The 17078-nt window shown below is 31.3% G+C and overlaps 2 protein-coding genes and 1 long non-coding RNA gene across 11 annotated transcripts; 2 read left to right on the top strand and 1 right to left on the bottom strand.

The window, feature by feature from the left end:
* Positions 1-516: 516 nt before the first annotated feature.
* On the top strand, positions 517-6165 carry LOC120069446 (purple acid phosphatase 23). 9 transcript variants are annotated; one of them, XR_005479565.1, is made up of 9 exons: positions 517-956; positions 1174-1365; positions 1721-2057; positions 2404-2621; positions 2696-2886; positions 3675-3956; positions 4885-5007; positions 5536-5684; positions 5802-6163. XR_005479565.1 is itself a non-coding variant. In XM_039021236.1 (8 exons), the coding sequence occupies exons 1-8, from the start codon at positions 704-706 to the stop codon at positions 5599-5601; spliced, it is 1662 nt and encodes a 553-aa protein (XP_038877164.1). In that variant the 5' UTR covers positions 517-703; the 3' UTR covers positions 5602-6164. The 9 variants fall into 9 exon arrangements, 5 of the variants coding, with proteins under 5 accessions (XP_038877164.1, XP_038877457.1, XP_038877517.1 ...); XR_005479580.1 differs by having other exon boundaries at positions 5536-5653; positions 5802-6162; XR_005479570.1 differs by having other exon boundaries at positions 5536-5675; positions 5802-6162.
* A 3260-nt stretch (positions 6166-9425) lies between these two features.
* Positions 9426-10177, bottom strand: LOC120092376. Its single transcript, XR_005486038.1, has 2 exons — positions 9731-10177; positions 9426-9634 (listed from the first exon to the last, which is right to left on the bottom strand). It is a non-coding gene; the product is annotated as an uncharacterized LOC120092376 (long non-coding RNA).
* A 532-nt stretch (positions 10178-10709) lies between these two features.
* Positions 10710-13934, top strand: LOC120070249 (probable voltage-gated potassium channel subunit beta). The gene is made up of 4 exons (XM_039022140.1): positions 10710-11505; positions 12496-12639; positions 12847-13011; positions 13542-13934. Exons 1-4 carry the CDS (start codon positions 10942-10944, stop codon positions 13653-13655), a joined length of 987 nt encoding a protein of 328 aa, XP_038878068.1. The 5' UTR covers positions 10710-10941; the 3' UTR covers positions 13656-13934.
* The last annotated feature ends 3144 nt before the right edge of the window (positions 13935-17078 follow it).

Raw genomic sequence — 17078 nt, 5'->3', positions numbered from 1 at the left:
CTGATAACGTGTTGTGAAATTGAGGAGCACAACGGAAACACAAATATGGAGAAAATATAATAATAATAATAATAATAANCTCGTGCTGATAACGTGTTGTGAAATTGAGGAGCACAACGGAAACACAAATATGGAGAAAATATAATAATAATAATAATAATAATAATAATAATATATAATTTAAAATAAAATAACTAAAATCATAAAATAACTAAAATTATAAAATTGGATAATATAAAATTTAGTAGAATTTGAAGTGGATTTCTTACCGATGAGTGCGTGATTTTAAGATCCACTAAATACCACTGTTTAATAGTCAAAGTGACAAGTAGGATGTTCATGACACAATAATGCACATGGACAAAAGTTGATACATGATTTTTGAGACACTAAACAATGAATATTTATTTATTATTATAATATTCATAATAGTACGAACTTTTTAATAAATTGTTATTAGCCCAAAATTATCCAAAACGTTAATACGTGTAATATGGATGAATATAATAACATTTTCATGTCGCCTTGGCGCGCTCGTCTTCGTCACACTGTCGTGAGATCGTGCTAAAAGAATCGCCATCCGAGTTGCAGCATATTCCACTCTCATCATGTCGAAGATGCGAATCCCACTTCAATTTACCTCCATTTCCCTCTCTTCCATCGCCCCATTTCTGTCGACAAGCTGTAGAGGTAAATCGCCGCCATGAAATGGATATGCATTGCCCCTTTTTTGCTATTAACTGGGTTGATTGTGGCTGATGATCGACGAATCCCCACCACCCTCGATGGCCCATTTATTCCCGTTACTCGTCGATTTGATCCGTCTTTGAGGCGTGGTAGCGATGATTTGCCCATGGATCATCCAAGGCTTCGGAAGAATGTTTCATCTAACTTCCCTGAACAGATATCGCTTGCGATTTCCACTCCAAGCTCCATGTGGGTCTCGTGGGTTACGGGTATTTGATTCTTAGTCCCTGCTTACTACATTTTCATTTTGTTGTAATGATTACGAAGAGTGGGTTTTGTATGTGTGTTTAAGAGAGTGAGTTTGTTCAAATTGGAGCGAGGAAGCAGAGTATGATTGATGTGTTTTTCCGTCTCTTAAGTTTCAAACTGGCTGCAATTGTTGAATTTGATGGAATTTTGGATATGGATTTGTTTGAATTGGTTCAGGGGATGCTCAGATTGGTGAAAATGTGACTGAGCTGGATCCATCGTCTATTGCCAGTGAGGTTTGGTACGGAAAAGAAAGTGGAAAGTATACGAGTGTGAGAAGAGGGTTTTCAACTGTTTACAGTCAGCTATATCCATTTGAAGGGCTGCTCAATTACACTTCAGGCATCGTTCACCATGTCAGAATCGACGGTATAAAAGCTCTTCTTCATAATTTTCTTATGATAGTTGGAAATTGTTTGAACTCTGTTAATTGTTTTGATTGTAACTTCATCTCATCCGTTGGTTGAAGAGGTCAATTTGAAGAGTCATCTAGTATAATGGGGATCAACCAATGAAAGTTATTTGATTTTGAAGCATGTACCTTCGTATGGAAATGGTTCGTGACTTGGATTGAAAATAGCGGGAATGAGGGTCATTCCAAAAACATTATGTTTAATTAGGGGCGGCTCATATAACTTCTTTTATTTTCCCTAATATGTTTCTCCTATCAAAGATTGCTCTTAGAGTAAAGTATTATTTATTTATGTTGTTAAGTCTCTTGCAGGTCTTGAACCTGAAACCAAGTATTATTACCAGTGTGGAGATAGCTCTATTTCAGCTTTGAGTAAAGAGCACGTCTTCGAGACTTTACAATTGTCGAGCAAAAGTTCATATCCTCGTAGAATAGCCATTGTTGGAGACTTGGGACTTACAAGCAATTCAACATCAACCATTGATCATCTGGTTGAGAATGATCCTTCTCTGATCTTGATGATAGGAGATTTAACTTATGCGAATCAATACCTCACAACTGGTGGCAAGGGAGCTTCATGTTTTTCATGTGCATTTCCAGATGCTCCCATCAGAGAGACATATCAACCCCGTTGGGATGGGTGGGGCAGGTAAAATCCCACATTTTAACAGTAGCTTGTTTCCTGTTGTTAGATGTAAGAACATAATTTTTGTGACTTGTTTTGCCTTTTTTAAAACGTGATGTGGGGTAACCTTTGAGGAAGCCATCGTTTTCTTACTTTACCTTTGTGGAACTATTATCTTTTGTTTACGGCTTACATGTGGTATACTAAATATTATGGGAATTGGGAATCTGAATCATGAAATCTTATTATTCTAGAATCTCAGAGAAACAGAATACACGTTAATGAACAGGAGAGGAAGAATGGTCTGTTTTTTTAGAATTCTTACATCCCAATATACTCTGGTTTTTACATGGGACAGTCTGGGTATCAGGTTTATGGAGCCAGTAACTTCACGAGTTCCAATGATGGTTATTGAGGGTAACCATGAGATTGAGCCCCAAATTTCCGGAATCACTTTTAAATCATATTTGACAAGATTTGCAGTGCCCTCTGCTGAAAGTGGCTCAAATAGCAGCTTCTACTACTCATTCAATGCTGGAGGAATTCATTTTCTTATGTTGGGAGCATATGCCGATTACAACGCTATCGGTAATAGATATACATGCATTCTGTCAGTGTTTAAATCCTCTGTAAAATTTTCAATGGCCTGGCTCTCATTTTAGGTGCTCAGTATGCTTGGCTGAAAGAAGATCTGGATAACGTGGACTGTACAGTGACCCCTTGGTTAGTAGCTGCCTGGCATCCTCCATGGTACAATAGCTATTCTTCTCATTACCAAGAATTTGAATGCATGCGTCAAGAGATGGAACACCTTCTTTATGAGCATGGTGTCGATATTGTTTTTTCTGGTCATGTAAGTTTCAAGATTCTCTTGGATCAGAAATGTGCATATTAGTTGCCAGATCCTCTTCCCACTGGCCCTCCCAAGAGACAATATGGTTAGAAATAACTTCACACAAATGTCTAGTATTGCAAGTTCAATTTGGGTGGGCCATTGATATATAACCATCATATTTATCTTGTGAATTATGGCCTACAAGTCATTCGAGTGTTGTACTGGCTTTAATATTGACCCTATCTTATTAAAGCCACTGTTTAGCTAGATGGGCTTCTTCTAATGCTTTTGATGTCCAATGGAATGATGTTATGCCTTTGTAGTTGAGATCGGCCTTTGAGCTTGATACTCTTTTTTGTAATCCGCTATGCGGTGATTCTGGTGTTTCGAATTAATGGAGTTCGATTATTTTTCAAAAAAATAATAATAATAATAATAAATATATAAAAATATTGACCCTGTCTTGGGACCTTAAGTTCATTTTATTTATTGTAGAATCCCCCTCCCCCCACCAAATGAAGAATAAAAAGCTTTTACTCGTAGTTCTTTGTTATTAGAAGAATATTCAATGGTAATTAGTTAGGGAGTGAGTTAGTGTATTTGATTATAAATAGAGAAAGGGGGATTGAGGGAAGGCAAGCAATTGTTGAGTGATCTAGGACTTGAGTTAGAATACTCAAGAGGGGACATTCTAAGAGCTTTTATACTTGGTTTATCTTGTAGTTCTTCATCTTTTACATTTCGCTATATTTGAGATCTTAATTCTAGTTAGGAGGTATCCTAACATATTCATCTCTGCTCTTCAGGTACATGCCTATGAACGCACGAACAGAGTGTACAACTATACACTGGATCCTTGTGGCCCGGTTTACATAACAGTTGGAGATGGTGGAAACATTGAGAAGGTTGATGTGGACCATGCTGATGACCCTGGAAAATGTCCTTCAGCTGGTGATAACGTTCCAGAATTTGGAGGAATGTGTCGTTTGAACTATTCTTCCGGTCCAGCAGAAGGGAAGTTTTGTTGGAACACCCAACCGGAATGGAGTGCATTTAGAGAAAGCAGCTTTGGTCATGGAACGCTTGAGGTTATAATCTTTTGTTTAACATTCTATCCTTACTTCCAATGCAAGTTTTCTATTCTCTTATTTTGTTTAGAAGACCTTTTGATAGTCAATCAATAGTATTTTTAAAGAAACACTGTCAGTTGTCATATTAAGTTAACTTTGTATAATCTCTTCGAAAGATAATTTCAAGTTAGATTCTACCAACTTGTCTATATGAAAAGAATTTCATGAAAAAGAAGGAAACCGTCTGCGCAAACTGCTGAACTCCACTCTAATCAGTCCAATAACCTATAATAACATAAAAGGACTTTTAGGTTATAAATTAAAGTTTAATCCTTAAACTTTCAGCTTTATGTCTATTTGGTTCTGTAGCATTCAAAAGTGTCTGATAGATTCCTAAACTTTTATTTTTGTGTCTAATAAGTTCTCAAACTTTAGATTTTGTCTCTAATATGTACCAAAATCTTCAATTTTGTATCTAGTCCTTGATATATTCAATTAAAGACAATTATGTTGAATAGGTCAAGGACCTATTAGATACATGATTTTTTTCTTTTTTTTAAAAAAAAGATTGAATAGGCCAAAGACCCATTAGATACAAATTTGAAAAACTTAGGAATCTATTGGACATAAAATTAAAAGGTTAAGGATCTATTAGACATTTTTTAAAGTTTAGGAATTCGTAGACATAAAATTAAAAGTTTAAGAATCTTTTAGGTGTTTCTTAAAGTTATAGGACCTATATGACATAAAATAGAAAGCTAGGGACCTAATAGACACTTTTAAAAGTTGAGGGACCAAATAGACATACACTTGAAAGTTTAGGGACTAAACTTACAATTTAGCCTTACTCTTAAATGTCCATTGCATTTGTATTCTAGTTGAGTTGTTATGCCACATTATCAGATGCAAGAGCTGAATACTAAACGTGTTTATTTTTCTAGTTCAGGTAACAAATTCAACGCATGCTTTGTGGACTTGGCACCGGAATCAAGATGTGTACAAGGAAGATAGCCATGGAGATCAAATATACATTGTTCGACAACCCGAGTTGTGCTTTCCAACTACCAAGGTCACTTCTGTATCAAAACTATCTTGAATTGTTAATGTTTATAGGTCCTTTTCAATCTTTTGCTCTGGAACTTGTAATGAAACACAATTGAAAAATGTCCAAGATTTGATATGTTAGTAACTACCATTGGATGAGCCTGGTGGCATAAGAGCCTGTAGGAAGACTTTGAGGGAATGAGTTCAAAGCTCATTGACACTATGAATTTCCAAACATATAATACTGTTGGGTGAGGTTTGTCTCATGTGTTAGTTGGCATGTGCGTAAGATAACTCAAATACTCACAAACATGATAAAAACATTCAAAGAACGTTGCATACATACATGAGTTGTCTTTCTCATTTATCTTATCCATATTTTTCTCAACAATCGAATCCTTCATTACTCCCTCACTCAACGCTTCCGCGTTCTACAGCACATAGGCACCTCTCTCAGGTAGATATGCACTACAGACGCTTCTCCCATTTCTTGCCCAAGTAACCACTGTTGAGAGGTCCACAGTTCTAAATTTATTCAACTATTCTCTCACAGGTACTCTCAGTTGTCTCTTCACTTTCAATGGCTCTCATCTTATCATCAGTCCCCAGCATGCTGTAGCTTAGCTATCACTTATCAGTTGGAAATAAATCCTCTCCATTCAAATTGGAGTGTATGGTTCAGCTTGGATTCCCGTAATTGATGTTGGCATCATCTTGATATTTCTTCTCTATGGATCTATTTGGAGCTGACTTTTTAAATTTTTTAAAAACCATTTTAAATACAAAAAGTCAATCTAAACACGCCCTAATGATTTGTAGGGCTAACAGAAGTCAGTTGGCATGTTATGGATGAGCGACCGACAATCACTTCAAGAAGTTTCAGACCTTAACCTGCTTATGCACTCTTTTTTCCCCCTTCAAATGTCCATTGAAGGACTCTTGATTCTTCCACTAACGATAGTCTCCTCAAAGGAAGGTACTATATTTTTTTCTTACCCAAGAAAAAAGTTGTTGGCATTAGCTATTAATTATTGTATCTATTTTTTGCTGATACCCGTTTTAAATATAACTCACCAGTAATTTATACACTGGTTTTTTTCATTTTCCTTATCAAGAATTTGCTATTATATTTTAAGTTGAAGACTTAAATTACTATTTTGGTCTCTGTATTTTTATTTTGGTTCATTTTGATATCTATATTTTTAATATGTTCATTTTGGTCTTTATATTTTAAAATTTGGTTCATTTTGGTTCATGTACTTTTAGATCACACATTTGATTTTTTGTTTTTGTTTTTAAAAATTAAACGTATAGACACTACTTTCTTGTTATCTACTTATTACTAATGGTTTACAAAACCAAGCTAAAATTTGAAAACTATTAAAAGTAGTTTTAAAATGGGTTGTTTTTAAATATAAAAAAATGAACCAAAATATTTACAAAATATAACAAAATTTTAGAACTATCAATGATAGACAGTGTCTATCAAGAGACATTGATAGACACTGATAGAAGTCTATCAACGTCTATCATTGATGGTTCTAAAATTTTGCTATATCTTGTAAATATTTTCAACAATTTTACCATTTGAAATAATTTTTCTTTTAAAATTTTGTTTTTATTTTTATAATTTGACTAAAAATTCAACTATTGTATTTAAAAAAAATGTAAATTGTTGTAAGAAATATGGAGAAAATAAACTTAATTTTCAAAAACAAAAAACGAAATGGTTACCAAATGAGATCTTAAATTTTCATTTTTATTTTCTTGTACCTTTAAAAGGTGACCATTTTGATCCCTCCATTTTTATTTGTAATGGATTAAAATGGTCATTTTTTAAAGTTCAATGACCAAAATGAACCAATGTTAAGAGTACAATGACCAAAATGAATATTTTAAAAGTATAAATCAAATTAACCAAATTGAAGGTATTGGAATTAAAATGAACATTTTGAAAGTAGACCAAAATGAACTAAAGCCAATTTCTTTTTAACGAAAAAAAAAAAAAAAAAAAAAAAAGAAGAAAATTCAAAGCTTAAAAGTAAAATATATGATCTTGTTTCTAATAATTTGTGTGATGCCTACATTTTTTTTTCTCGAATATACTAATTGCTAAATATTTAGTGGTTCAAATTTCATGTATTTCATTTATTGTACGCTTTGTTTGATTCTAAAATATATTTTAGGAAAAAAATATCCTTTGGGTCCCTAGTTTCTTGATCTCTTATAATTTTAATCTTTGAATTTTGAGTTTAATTCAATTTAGTATTTATGTTTCATAATGTACCATATTAGTTTTTAAATTTAGTTTTTGTTTCAATTTAGTTCTTAGGTTTCAAGATTTACACTTTTAACCTCGATTTTTACTAAATACTCACTTTAAGTCTTTAACAATATGTCTATTAATTAATTAAAATAGTTATGATGTGTAATTCTAAAATTGATTTTAATGGTGATGAAAAATACTGTGAAACTTAATTATATATAATTCTTTTAAATAATGAATAGGCATTATGCCAAAGATTGATAGTTAGTATTTAGTGAAAACTCGAGGTTAAAAGTATGAATATTAAAGCTATAGACCAAATTGAAACAAAATTTAATTATCAAGGATAAAATTGTAACATTTTGAAATCTAATGACTAAATTGAAATAAAATTCAAAACTTGAGTACTAAATGTATAATATTTTGAAATTTATGGATCAAATGAAAACTAAAACAAAAATTTAGATACCAAAAATGTATTTTCCCCTATATTTTATTAACTAAATTGTAATTAAGATTTTAATTTAATAAGTGGGGCATATCCAGTCATAAAATAGAAATTCTATACAACTTAGCAATGGGATTCGGTTTTAACGTTCTCATTATATATATGGGAGGAAATTTAATTAATTATTTTTTTATCTTTTAAAATATGTGTACTAATTGTTACCATTTAAAGAATTTGTAAAAGAATATAGAAGTAGTTCAAAATGTGGAAATGTTGGAAAGGTAGTTTGCTCTTCAACAACTTTAATGTAATAAAAAATATATCCATTGGGTGACAATTTAACAATAGGATATCTAAAGGGTGTCACATACTTTTTTCATTTGCAGATATGACACCTTTTAATGTATGAAGTGTATTAAGTATATCAAGTGTATTAATAATATATCAAGTGTATTAACTATATCGTATGTATCAAGTGTGTATCTGTATTTTTTTCTTTTTTTTTTTAACATTTCATGCATTGGACATGTTTTTTTGTCACTTTTATAAAAATGATAAGTTTGGACTATGAACTTAATTTTCAAAATTTATTTAGTCAAATCTACTCTAAGCTCAAATAAAAACCAACTAATATGTCTATTAACCTAAATAACTTATAGGTATCAGTGTATTACTATATAAATAAATATTACTTATGAAATATTAGGTGTTAAAATTTCTATTTTAAGAATTAGCCACAAATGCTTATTGCTTTGCACATAATTAATTGAGAAGTTGGGTGGGACCACTTGAACTACCGACCCATTTTTGTTTCTTTTCCTTTCTTTTTCCATGATTTCCACGTGGAGAAAATAATAGTAATTAGTAAAAGAAAAAGATCCCGTAATTAGCAAAAAGAATAGATTTGAAAATTTTCATAAATAATGTAAATAATAATCGATAATTTGAATTTAAATGGGATAGAATATCTCATTTTAATTTTAATTCTAGCTTATATATTTCAATTAATTTGTTTTGAATGATGTTGATGCAAATCCAATTCAAATATATTATTATATAAATATCGTGATTATAAAATACTAAAGTAAACTTAAATTGATGTTTTAGTAAACAAAATTTATAAATGATAAAATTTTAACCATCTTCGAATGTACTCAAAATAAAAATTTTAGATTTAAAATAATATATAAATATATATATGTAAAATTTAAATTTTAAGGTTCAAAAAATATTTAAATATACAACTTGAGAATTTAAAATTTGAAAATCAAAATAATACATAAATCTAAATATTGGAAAATTTAAAATTCAAAATTAAATTAAACATATAAATATGAAAAATTAATAAAGGGAGAAAAAAATAAAAGAAAGAAAGAAATATAGTCAAATTAATATAGAAAATAAAGAAATATTAAAAAATTAAATAAAATCATTGTTGTTGCAGGGTCGAACCCAACACCATGAAGCTGACTAAGAATGACGTGGTGTGCCTCCTAATTACTCTAAAAAATTAATTTTGAACATACTGAAAAGAATCATATATTATCATAACAAACCCAGCTTCAAGACTAATTTCAAATCAAAGTCGCACTTCTCTGCACAACGATAGATTCAATAATCAATATTGAAGATCCAAAATAAAATTCAATAACAAGAATAATTGAATCCTCAAAATCAAACAACAACAACGCCAGAACAAAAGCCCCAACTAAGTAGCTGAACTTGAAGAAGAACCAAATCAAATATGTTATTGGAACAAGAAACGTGGAATATAGAACCAAAGAGTTAAGAGAAGGCTTGGCAAAAGAAAATATAAACTTTGAACGTCCGAATGGTGGTGCGACAGAGAAATCTTCTAAGCCTCTGACAAACAGATAGATCTATGCTCTGAATCGGCGGCACATAGAACGTCAATGGCACTGTTGAGAAAGCCACGACCTAAAACGAATAAAGCTGAGAGCTTCCTCAAATCATGAAGAATGTGACGAAATTGAATGCGAAGAATTGCGATTGAAGATTAAAGATGAAGGATACCTAAGAGAAGGGAAAAGAAGATTTTCGAAAGTGGATGCCTGCTAGCCACAGGAGGATGCTTAAGAGAGGTTGAAGAAGGTGGAAGGGATGGAAAAACCCTATCCTATAATTATAACATAAAAACAATATAATTTGCCAACTCATTTTAAACTTTCCTAGTCACCATAGTCCAATTAGCATGTTAATTGCCATGTCATTGCAAAATGAGTACACGAACCATTTAGAATCATTTCTCAAACTTCAGCGACGAAAGTGTTTTTTTTTAAACTCCAAGTACTAAATAGACACTAAATTCGAATATGCTAAAGTGAGTACTTGAAGGTCGTAGGTTCAATCCCCAATACATATATATTGTACTCGATTTTTTTTTTCAAAAATAAAGAAATAGAGAAAAATGTCTTTTTGTTTTTGGTGGTTCACACTTTTGACCTTGATTTCTTCCTAAATACTCCCTTAGTAGTTAGTTTTAATATTTATTAATTAATTTAAAAATTTTAAACAACTATAATTAATTAAATATCACTATTTTTTTTTGTTTGACTTTCAAATTAATTTAAAAATGAAAATGAATATTCAGTAAAAAATAGAGCTAAAAGTTATATCCATAAATCTAAGAATCAAATTGAAATAAAACTCAAAATTTTAAAAACAAAATGTAATATTTTAAAAGTGACTAAATTAAAATTAAACTAAAAATGTGAAAATAATGATTATATAAAAGGAAAAATATTTCAAATGACAAAATTAGTGAAAATATTTATAAATATAGCAAAAATTTTAGCAACTGATAGACACTAATAATAGAAGTCTATCAATGTTTATCATGAATAGATTTTAAAATTTTACTATATATGTAAATATTTTATTTATTTTGTTGTATTTGAAAATAACTCTAAATAAAAACTAAACTAAAAAAAAAAAAACTTTTTTTCTCGATTTATTTTTCCTAAAGAAATTTATATTATATACACACATACATCCATACGTCCCTTCAGTAAGTCAGTTTTGAAGTTTCAACTTTCAAGTATGAACCCTTGATTCAGATTTTTCTCGTAGAACCAACCGTCTTCACGTGTTGCTGTTCAACAAAATCCTCAAACCACTGAACTTTGATTCGATTCCATTTCGTTTCCCTTTTTCCGAATCTCATTTCACTCTCTCTCGTCCACTTTCTTCTGAATTTTTTCGATCGTCATCCGTTTCCGTCCACGATGCAGTACAAGAACTTAGGCAGGTCCGGCTTGAAGGTCAGCCAGTTATCATACGGCGCTTGGGTAAGCTTCGGCAATCAGCTCGATGTTCGAGAGGCCAAATCTCTTCTCCAATGCTGCCGTGACCATGGCGTCAATTTCTTCGACAACGCTGAAGTCTACGCCAATGGCCGGGCCGAGGAGATCATGGGTCAGGCCATTCGGGAGCTCGGATGGAAGCGCTCCGATATAGTCGTCTCCACCAAGATCTTTTGGGGCGGTCCTGGTCCAAACGATAAAGGGCTTTCCCGAAAGCATATCGTTGAAGGTACCAAGGCTTCACTGAAGCGATTGGATATGGAGTATGTTGATGTTATTTACTGTCATCGACCGGATTCTTCGACGCCGATCGAGGAGACGGTGAGGGCGATGAATTATGTGATTGATAAGGGGTGGGCGTTTTATTGGGGAACCAGTGAGTGGTCAGCTCAGCAGATCACTGAGGCTTGGGGAATTGCCGAGAGATTGGATTTGGTTGGGCCGATTGTGGAGCAGCCGGAGTACAATTTGTTGTCTCGGCATAAGGTAAGTGCCTTGTTTTTTCAGCTAATTGATCGTTTTCTGATGTTTTCTCTTAGATCATAGAAATGGAGTTTTCAGTTATAGTTAGGCAAAATTTCTGATGACTATTTTGAATGTTGATATTACCAACTGATCGGGTGTTTTGTGAGGGTTTCTGTAAATTGGTTTTCTGTGGAGTTTCTTCACTGATTGGCTGGGGGGATCTTGGTGGGAAGTATAACATCTGGGTTCGATATACAGTTTTGGCCTCGATCTATGTTATTCTTAGAAATTTCGTGTAGTTTTTTCATTCGAAACTTGACTCTGAATAGATTAGATATTGAAAAGTAACGATGTGGAAATTGAATAGTACTATTTCCAAGGCGGTGATGGGTTTATCCTATAGTAGTACTTTTAATGGATAATTTTTTCTATTGCTATCCAAAAAGGGATAATTTTTGGATAGTGGTAGCACATCTCGAATTTGTAGGTTGTTTGGGGCTGAGTTGAGTTATGTGGAATAGATAGGTGTTTGATTTATTGGTGTGTATGCCTAACTCGGTGAATAAGAATTATAAAATCGATTAATAAAGTGGTTTCATGCCCCGTCATCACTTTTAATGGTAAAGACTATTGAAAAATTTTGATGAGTACAAGATGAAATCAAAACTTTTGAAAGATTAGGGATTAGATTTTTAAATGGGCGTAGATGAAATTGTATGTTTGGCCTAATGATTGCTTGGTTCTATTTATGGTTACTAGTAAAATTATTCTCTTTGTTTTCCGCTTCCATTTGGAAATGGAATTTGAGCATTCCTGTTGCAGTTTTAAAAGTCAAGGCCTACTTCAGTAATTTTTCGAACGAGGTTTTCTTTGCTGGAAAATAATCTTTAACTTAATTCATGAATAGTTTAATCTGGTAGCTTGCTAGGATGATTAGTTTAATATCCTTCTTTTGGGTTCTGTTCCTTTTGCATGGAAACTAGATTGAGACGTGTTACTGTATTCATGCAGGTCGAGGCCGAGTTTCTCCCTCTGTACACCAACTATGGCTTAGGTCTAACAACATGGAGTCCACTGGCTTCGGGCGTGCTCACTGGAAAATACAACAAGGGAAGTATACCACCTGATAGCCGATTTGCTTTGGAAAATTACAAAGTAAGAAGTTTGGATCTGACAGTTTGGCATGCTTTGGTTTGATTTAGCTAATAAGTTCTTGGTTAATCAGTTACTTTTTCGGATTGATGTCTGCAAGGGACCACCTCATTTGGATATCCTATGCTAGTGATTAAAGAACTTTGTGTTTTTTCCTTTATCCAATGATGAGAACATGGAAACTTAGCCTTTTATTCTGCCTGCTTGTAGAATCTTGCAAATCGATCTCTGGTTGATGATGTGTTGAGAAAAGTCAATGGGTTGAAACCAATTGCGGATGAGCTCGGCGTGCCATTGTCGCAGCTAGCAATTGCATGGTGTGCTGCAAATCCTAATGTTTCATCGGTTATCACTGGTGCAACGAAAGAATCTCAGGTCAGATTCTTGTGGATATATTGGTTTTTGAATTTACGAACCATTTACTCTGAGATATAGTCTAGTTCAGGATGTGTGCTTCAAATCCTAATGTTTCATCAGTTGAACATGGTTGGGTCAATTGGTAGTCTTTCCCCTGGCTCGTCTGGTGCATCTAATTGGATCTGTAAGCCAGAGTGGGCTCATATGGGGTGGGCTTATTATTTTAAAAAACCAGTAATCTAGTCAACATAAAAAACGATATCAATTAACTACAAAAAATTTCAAGAATTATAAGTCATCTTCTGCTAGTTATTGAGAGATCTTAAGTGGTCGATCTTTTTAACTGTGAGGATATATCTGACCTGATTCTGTAGGACCATCTCTGTTCTCTTGGCTTATATTTTTATGGTTAGATTTGAAACATTTATTAAAAGTCAAGGATGATATTGCAACTTTTAAAATAGTATGGTATTTCTTCAAGAAAAGGAGTTTTTTGTTTTATTCTTTTCGAGGTTACGAGTACAAACTGTTTTCCAACACATATGCAGATTCAGGAGAACATGAAAGCTGTGGACGTGATCCCATTGCTAACTCCTGCAGTAATGGAGAAGATTGAAGCTGTTGTTCAAAGCAAGCCAAAGCGCCCAGAGTCATTTAGGTGAACATAACACATTCTTTAGCAGTTAGCACCATAGTCTTCTGTGCATTGCTTAGCAGCTTCCTTCCTTGTTTCTGTGTTGTTATTATTGGTGTGCTCTGTTATGGCCTTCTTTCTACTTTGTTGGGGATTTCTTTCTTCTGCTCTTTTTTTGTTGTGTGTTTGATTTTGAGGGAGGAGAAAAAACAGTTCATAATATTATAAAAACTTTGAGTTGTGTGAACCATTGGAAATGAAAATTTATATTTTCATTGAGCAAATCAAAGGAGTTGTGTTGACAAAAGAACCTCAAAGTTTAAGCTTTTTTACTTGTCCAGTGAGTTGGAAAATTTGTAGAAGATCCAACATTAAATGATTTAATGGCCGGTTACATATAGGATCTTTAGCTATAAAGCACAGACACAGATACGGTTATCCGATATAGATACGATCGGATACAGGGATTCGTCAATTTCTAAAAAACTAAGACAAGGATAAGTCTAAGGATACGTTGTTTTTTATATATATTTTTAATATATATATATATTTCTAAAAAAACGAGGATATTGATACATTGAAGATCTATTTTCTTTTTCTTAAAAAAATCTAGGATATAGATAAATTTAGCATACAAGTTAATAATAATAGCACAAAATAAAATACAATACAAAAAGTGACTCAATGTATATAAAATGTTGAAGTACAGTAATTAAAAAAATCAATAGAAAAGTGACTCATATTACAAAGAAGAAGAAGATTAGAGGGAAAAGTATGAAGATAAACGAAGAATTTTTTCATTGAATTGTTGAAGATATCTATTTATATTTTGGTGGACTTTGTGAGGATTCAAATGTGAAGATGAAGATTAGATGATTTTAGGGTTTGGTCTTTTATTTATTTTTTTCCTTTTAGTTTTGGACTCAACTAGTGAACTTTTTAAATGGGTTGCTTAGTTTTAAATTGAGAAAGATTAGATGAGTTGCTTATTTTTTTTTTTCTTTAAAAAAGGGTACACGTAGAAATAGATACGTCAAATCGCATGTCATGATATGGATTCTGCCTCACATGACGTATATGTGCTTCATAAAACTTTGGCAAATCAATAATTAACTAAAAATTGAAGTTGGTGGTTATGGTAAATTTTAATATATCAATACTTTAATAAGATTTTTTTTTTTCATAGAGATAATGTGAAATGAGTTGTGAATTTCAATGTTCTTACCATGTTGTGGAAATATCGATTTATCCATTATGTCAATATCAAACTCATGGATACTTCATAGCACAGAATGGGTCATGCTCTAACTCTAAATTATTTTTTATTTAGTTAAACGTATTAAATATTCGTTTTAAACTTTTTTGTATTGATTTTTTTGGACCCATTGTAAAAAAATTCTTTGGAAAATTTAAATGAACTTCGACATACCTTGATTATGTAGGACTATATTATAATTTATTTGAACGTATATATCTTTTTTCGTCATGATTTTTCAGATAAAAACTTAATGGAAGCTTCCGGTATATATATATATTTTCCACTTTATTATTAATACAAAACTTATACACTTTATTGATAGGCTTTTTTTTTTAAGATTAAATAAAGGAATGGACGAGAATTCAATTTTCCAACTTTCAAAGGATATAGTATACTTATATCTTTATTTAACTAATTTAAACTATGCTTAGGTTATGTTTTTTTTTCCTTTGTAACTATGTTTAAGTTGACACATTAATTGAATATTGACTTAACATATTTCTAAATTATAGACCAATAAATAAAAAATATTTTCTTTTTTTAGTTGAACAATTATAAAGGTCGGAATTCATTCTTATAAAAATGTAGTTCATCGATCTTTAAGACACTAAAGTATATTCAAAAGACGATATGTCAACTAAATTTTATTTTATTAAATATGTCATGCCGACATTTTGATAAGATAGAAATAAGAGTATTATTTAAAATGTAGAGATGTAATTATTTTACATTATTTATTATTATTTTGAAATTTGTATATATATAGGATAACTTCACCATTGAAGAAAAATTTGGATTTAAATTTCTTTGAAGCAGCAGAAAAAACATGCCAACATGGTGATCATACAATATAATACATTGGGTGGGAAGCACGTAATGACTACTGCCACTTCCACGTTTCACAATCTGATTTGATGCACATAATGTTTTAATATTATGAAATTAAAATAATGTCTGGCCTTCTATTATTAAATATTAACGAACGTATAATTTTACTGCAAGAGTATAGCTCAAATTCTTCATCCAAAAGTTAGAGATTCAAATCTTCTACTTTTATATGGTTGGATTGGAAGAAAATTATATAATTATATTATTAAATAAAGTTTATTATTTAAAGTCGGATTGATAATTATTTAATCTTTTGAAGGTTCAACTTATAAACATTACTTTTACCTGTCAGTGTATTTGTTTGTTATGTACTTCGTTTTTTAAATTTTAATTTTATTTTTAAAATTTAGCTATAGATTCAAATATTTTTTTGAGGAAATGTGAAAACTGTAGTAAGAAAATAAATTTATCCAGCATTTTTCAAAACTCACATAACTAATTGAAAGTATGGGATATTGTTCAACACAAAATTAAGTTTTATGTCTATAAAATTGTTTTAAAAAGTATTGAATAGGTTAGTGATCTATTAAATACAAAATTAAAAGTTCAAATATATTAGACATTTTTAAAGTTTAGATATTTATTCGGAAAAATCTAAAGGTTTATCCTTCAACAAGTAGACATTAAATTACAATTATCAAGATTAAAACATTTAGGTTAAATTATAGGGAAAAAAAACATTTACCGAAGTTGCAATATTACTAATAATATTATCATTGATCTTTGATAAATGTTTCAAAATTAGCATAGATCTACTAGAATGTTGGATAAAAATTGATAGTTGAAAAGATGTAATAGTGACTTAAAACAAAAATTAGATCCAAACACTATCATACTATTCCATGTCATCTCCATATTGGTTTAGGGTTCCAATTTTTATCTAAAATTTTAATAGATATCTATTCCAAAAGTAATTTGAAACATTCATAGAAATGTCAAAGGTAATAATGTAATTTCTTAAAGAATAAGGGTATTTCTTAAACAAAATGTAAAATTTAAGGATAATTTTGTTCATAATTTAATAATTTAACAAAAATATCAATTACCATCTCAATTGATTATTCAATCCTTCATCCCACCATGATTCAACTAAAAAAACAACAATAACCACAAAGGCAAAATGCAAATACTACCCTAAAATATGGTGACAATTGCAATTATACCCTCAAACTTTCAGTAATAAAAATTGAGCACTCAAATTTATATGAGTGTTAAAATTAGACCCTTAAATTTACGTAGATGTAGAAATTATACAATTGTATAGGTTTGAGGGTTCAATTTTTTTTCCATTTAGGGGATTCAATT

Source organism: Benincasa hispida, chromosome 1, assembly GCF_009727055.1.
Source record: "Benincasa hispida cultivar B227 chromosome 1, ASM972705v1, whole genome shotgun sequence".
Taxonomy (NCBI): domain Eukaryota; kingdom Viridiplantae; phylum Streptophyta; class Magnoliopsida; order Cucurbitales; family Cucurbitaceae; genus Benincasa; species Benincasa hispida.
Note: the sequence above shows the minus strand (reverse complement) of the source record. Positions and strands in the feature narration are given on the sequence as shown.

Bases quoted from the DNA above. Each gene is read 5' to 3' on its own strand.
- LOC120070249 (XM_039022140.1), top strand. From the start codon at position 10,942: ATGCAGTACAAGAACTTAGGCAGGTCCGGCTTGAAGGTCAGCCAGTTA. The intron at 12,640-12,846 runs GTAAGAAGTTTG...GCCTGCTTGTAG, and splicing joins TTGCTTTGGAAAATTACAAA to AATCTTGCAAATCGATCTCT. The intron at 13,012-13,541 runs GTCAGATTCTTG...ACACATATGCAG, and splicing joins GTGCAACGAAAGAATCTCAG to ATTCAGGAGAACATGAAAGC.
- LOC120069446 (XM_039021236.1), top strand. From the start codon at position 704: ATGAAATGGATATGCATTGCCCCTTTTTTGCTATTAACTGGGTTGATT. The intron at 1,366-1,720 runs GTATAAAAGCTC...AGTCTCTTGCAG, and splicing joins TCACCATGTCAGAATCGACG to GTCTTGAACCTGAAACCAAG. The intron at 2,058-2,403 runs GTAAAATCCCAC...TCTGGGTATCAG, and splicing joins CGTTGGGATGGGTGGGGCAG to GTTTATGGAGCCAGTAACTT.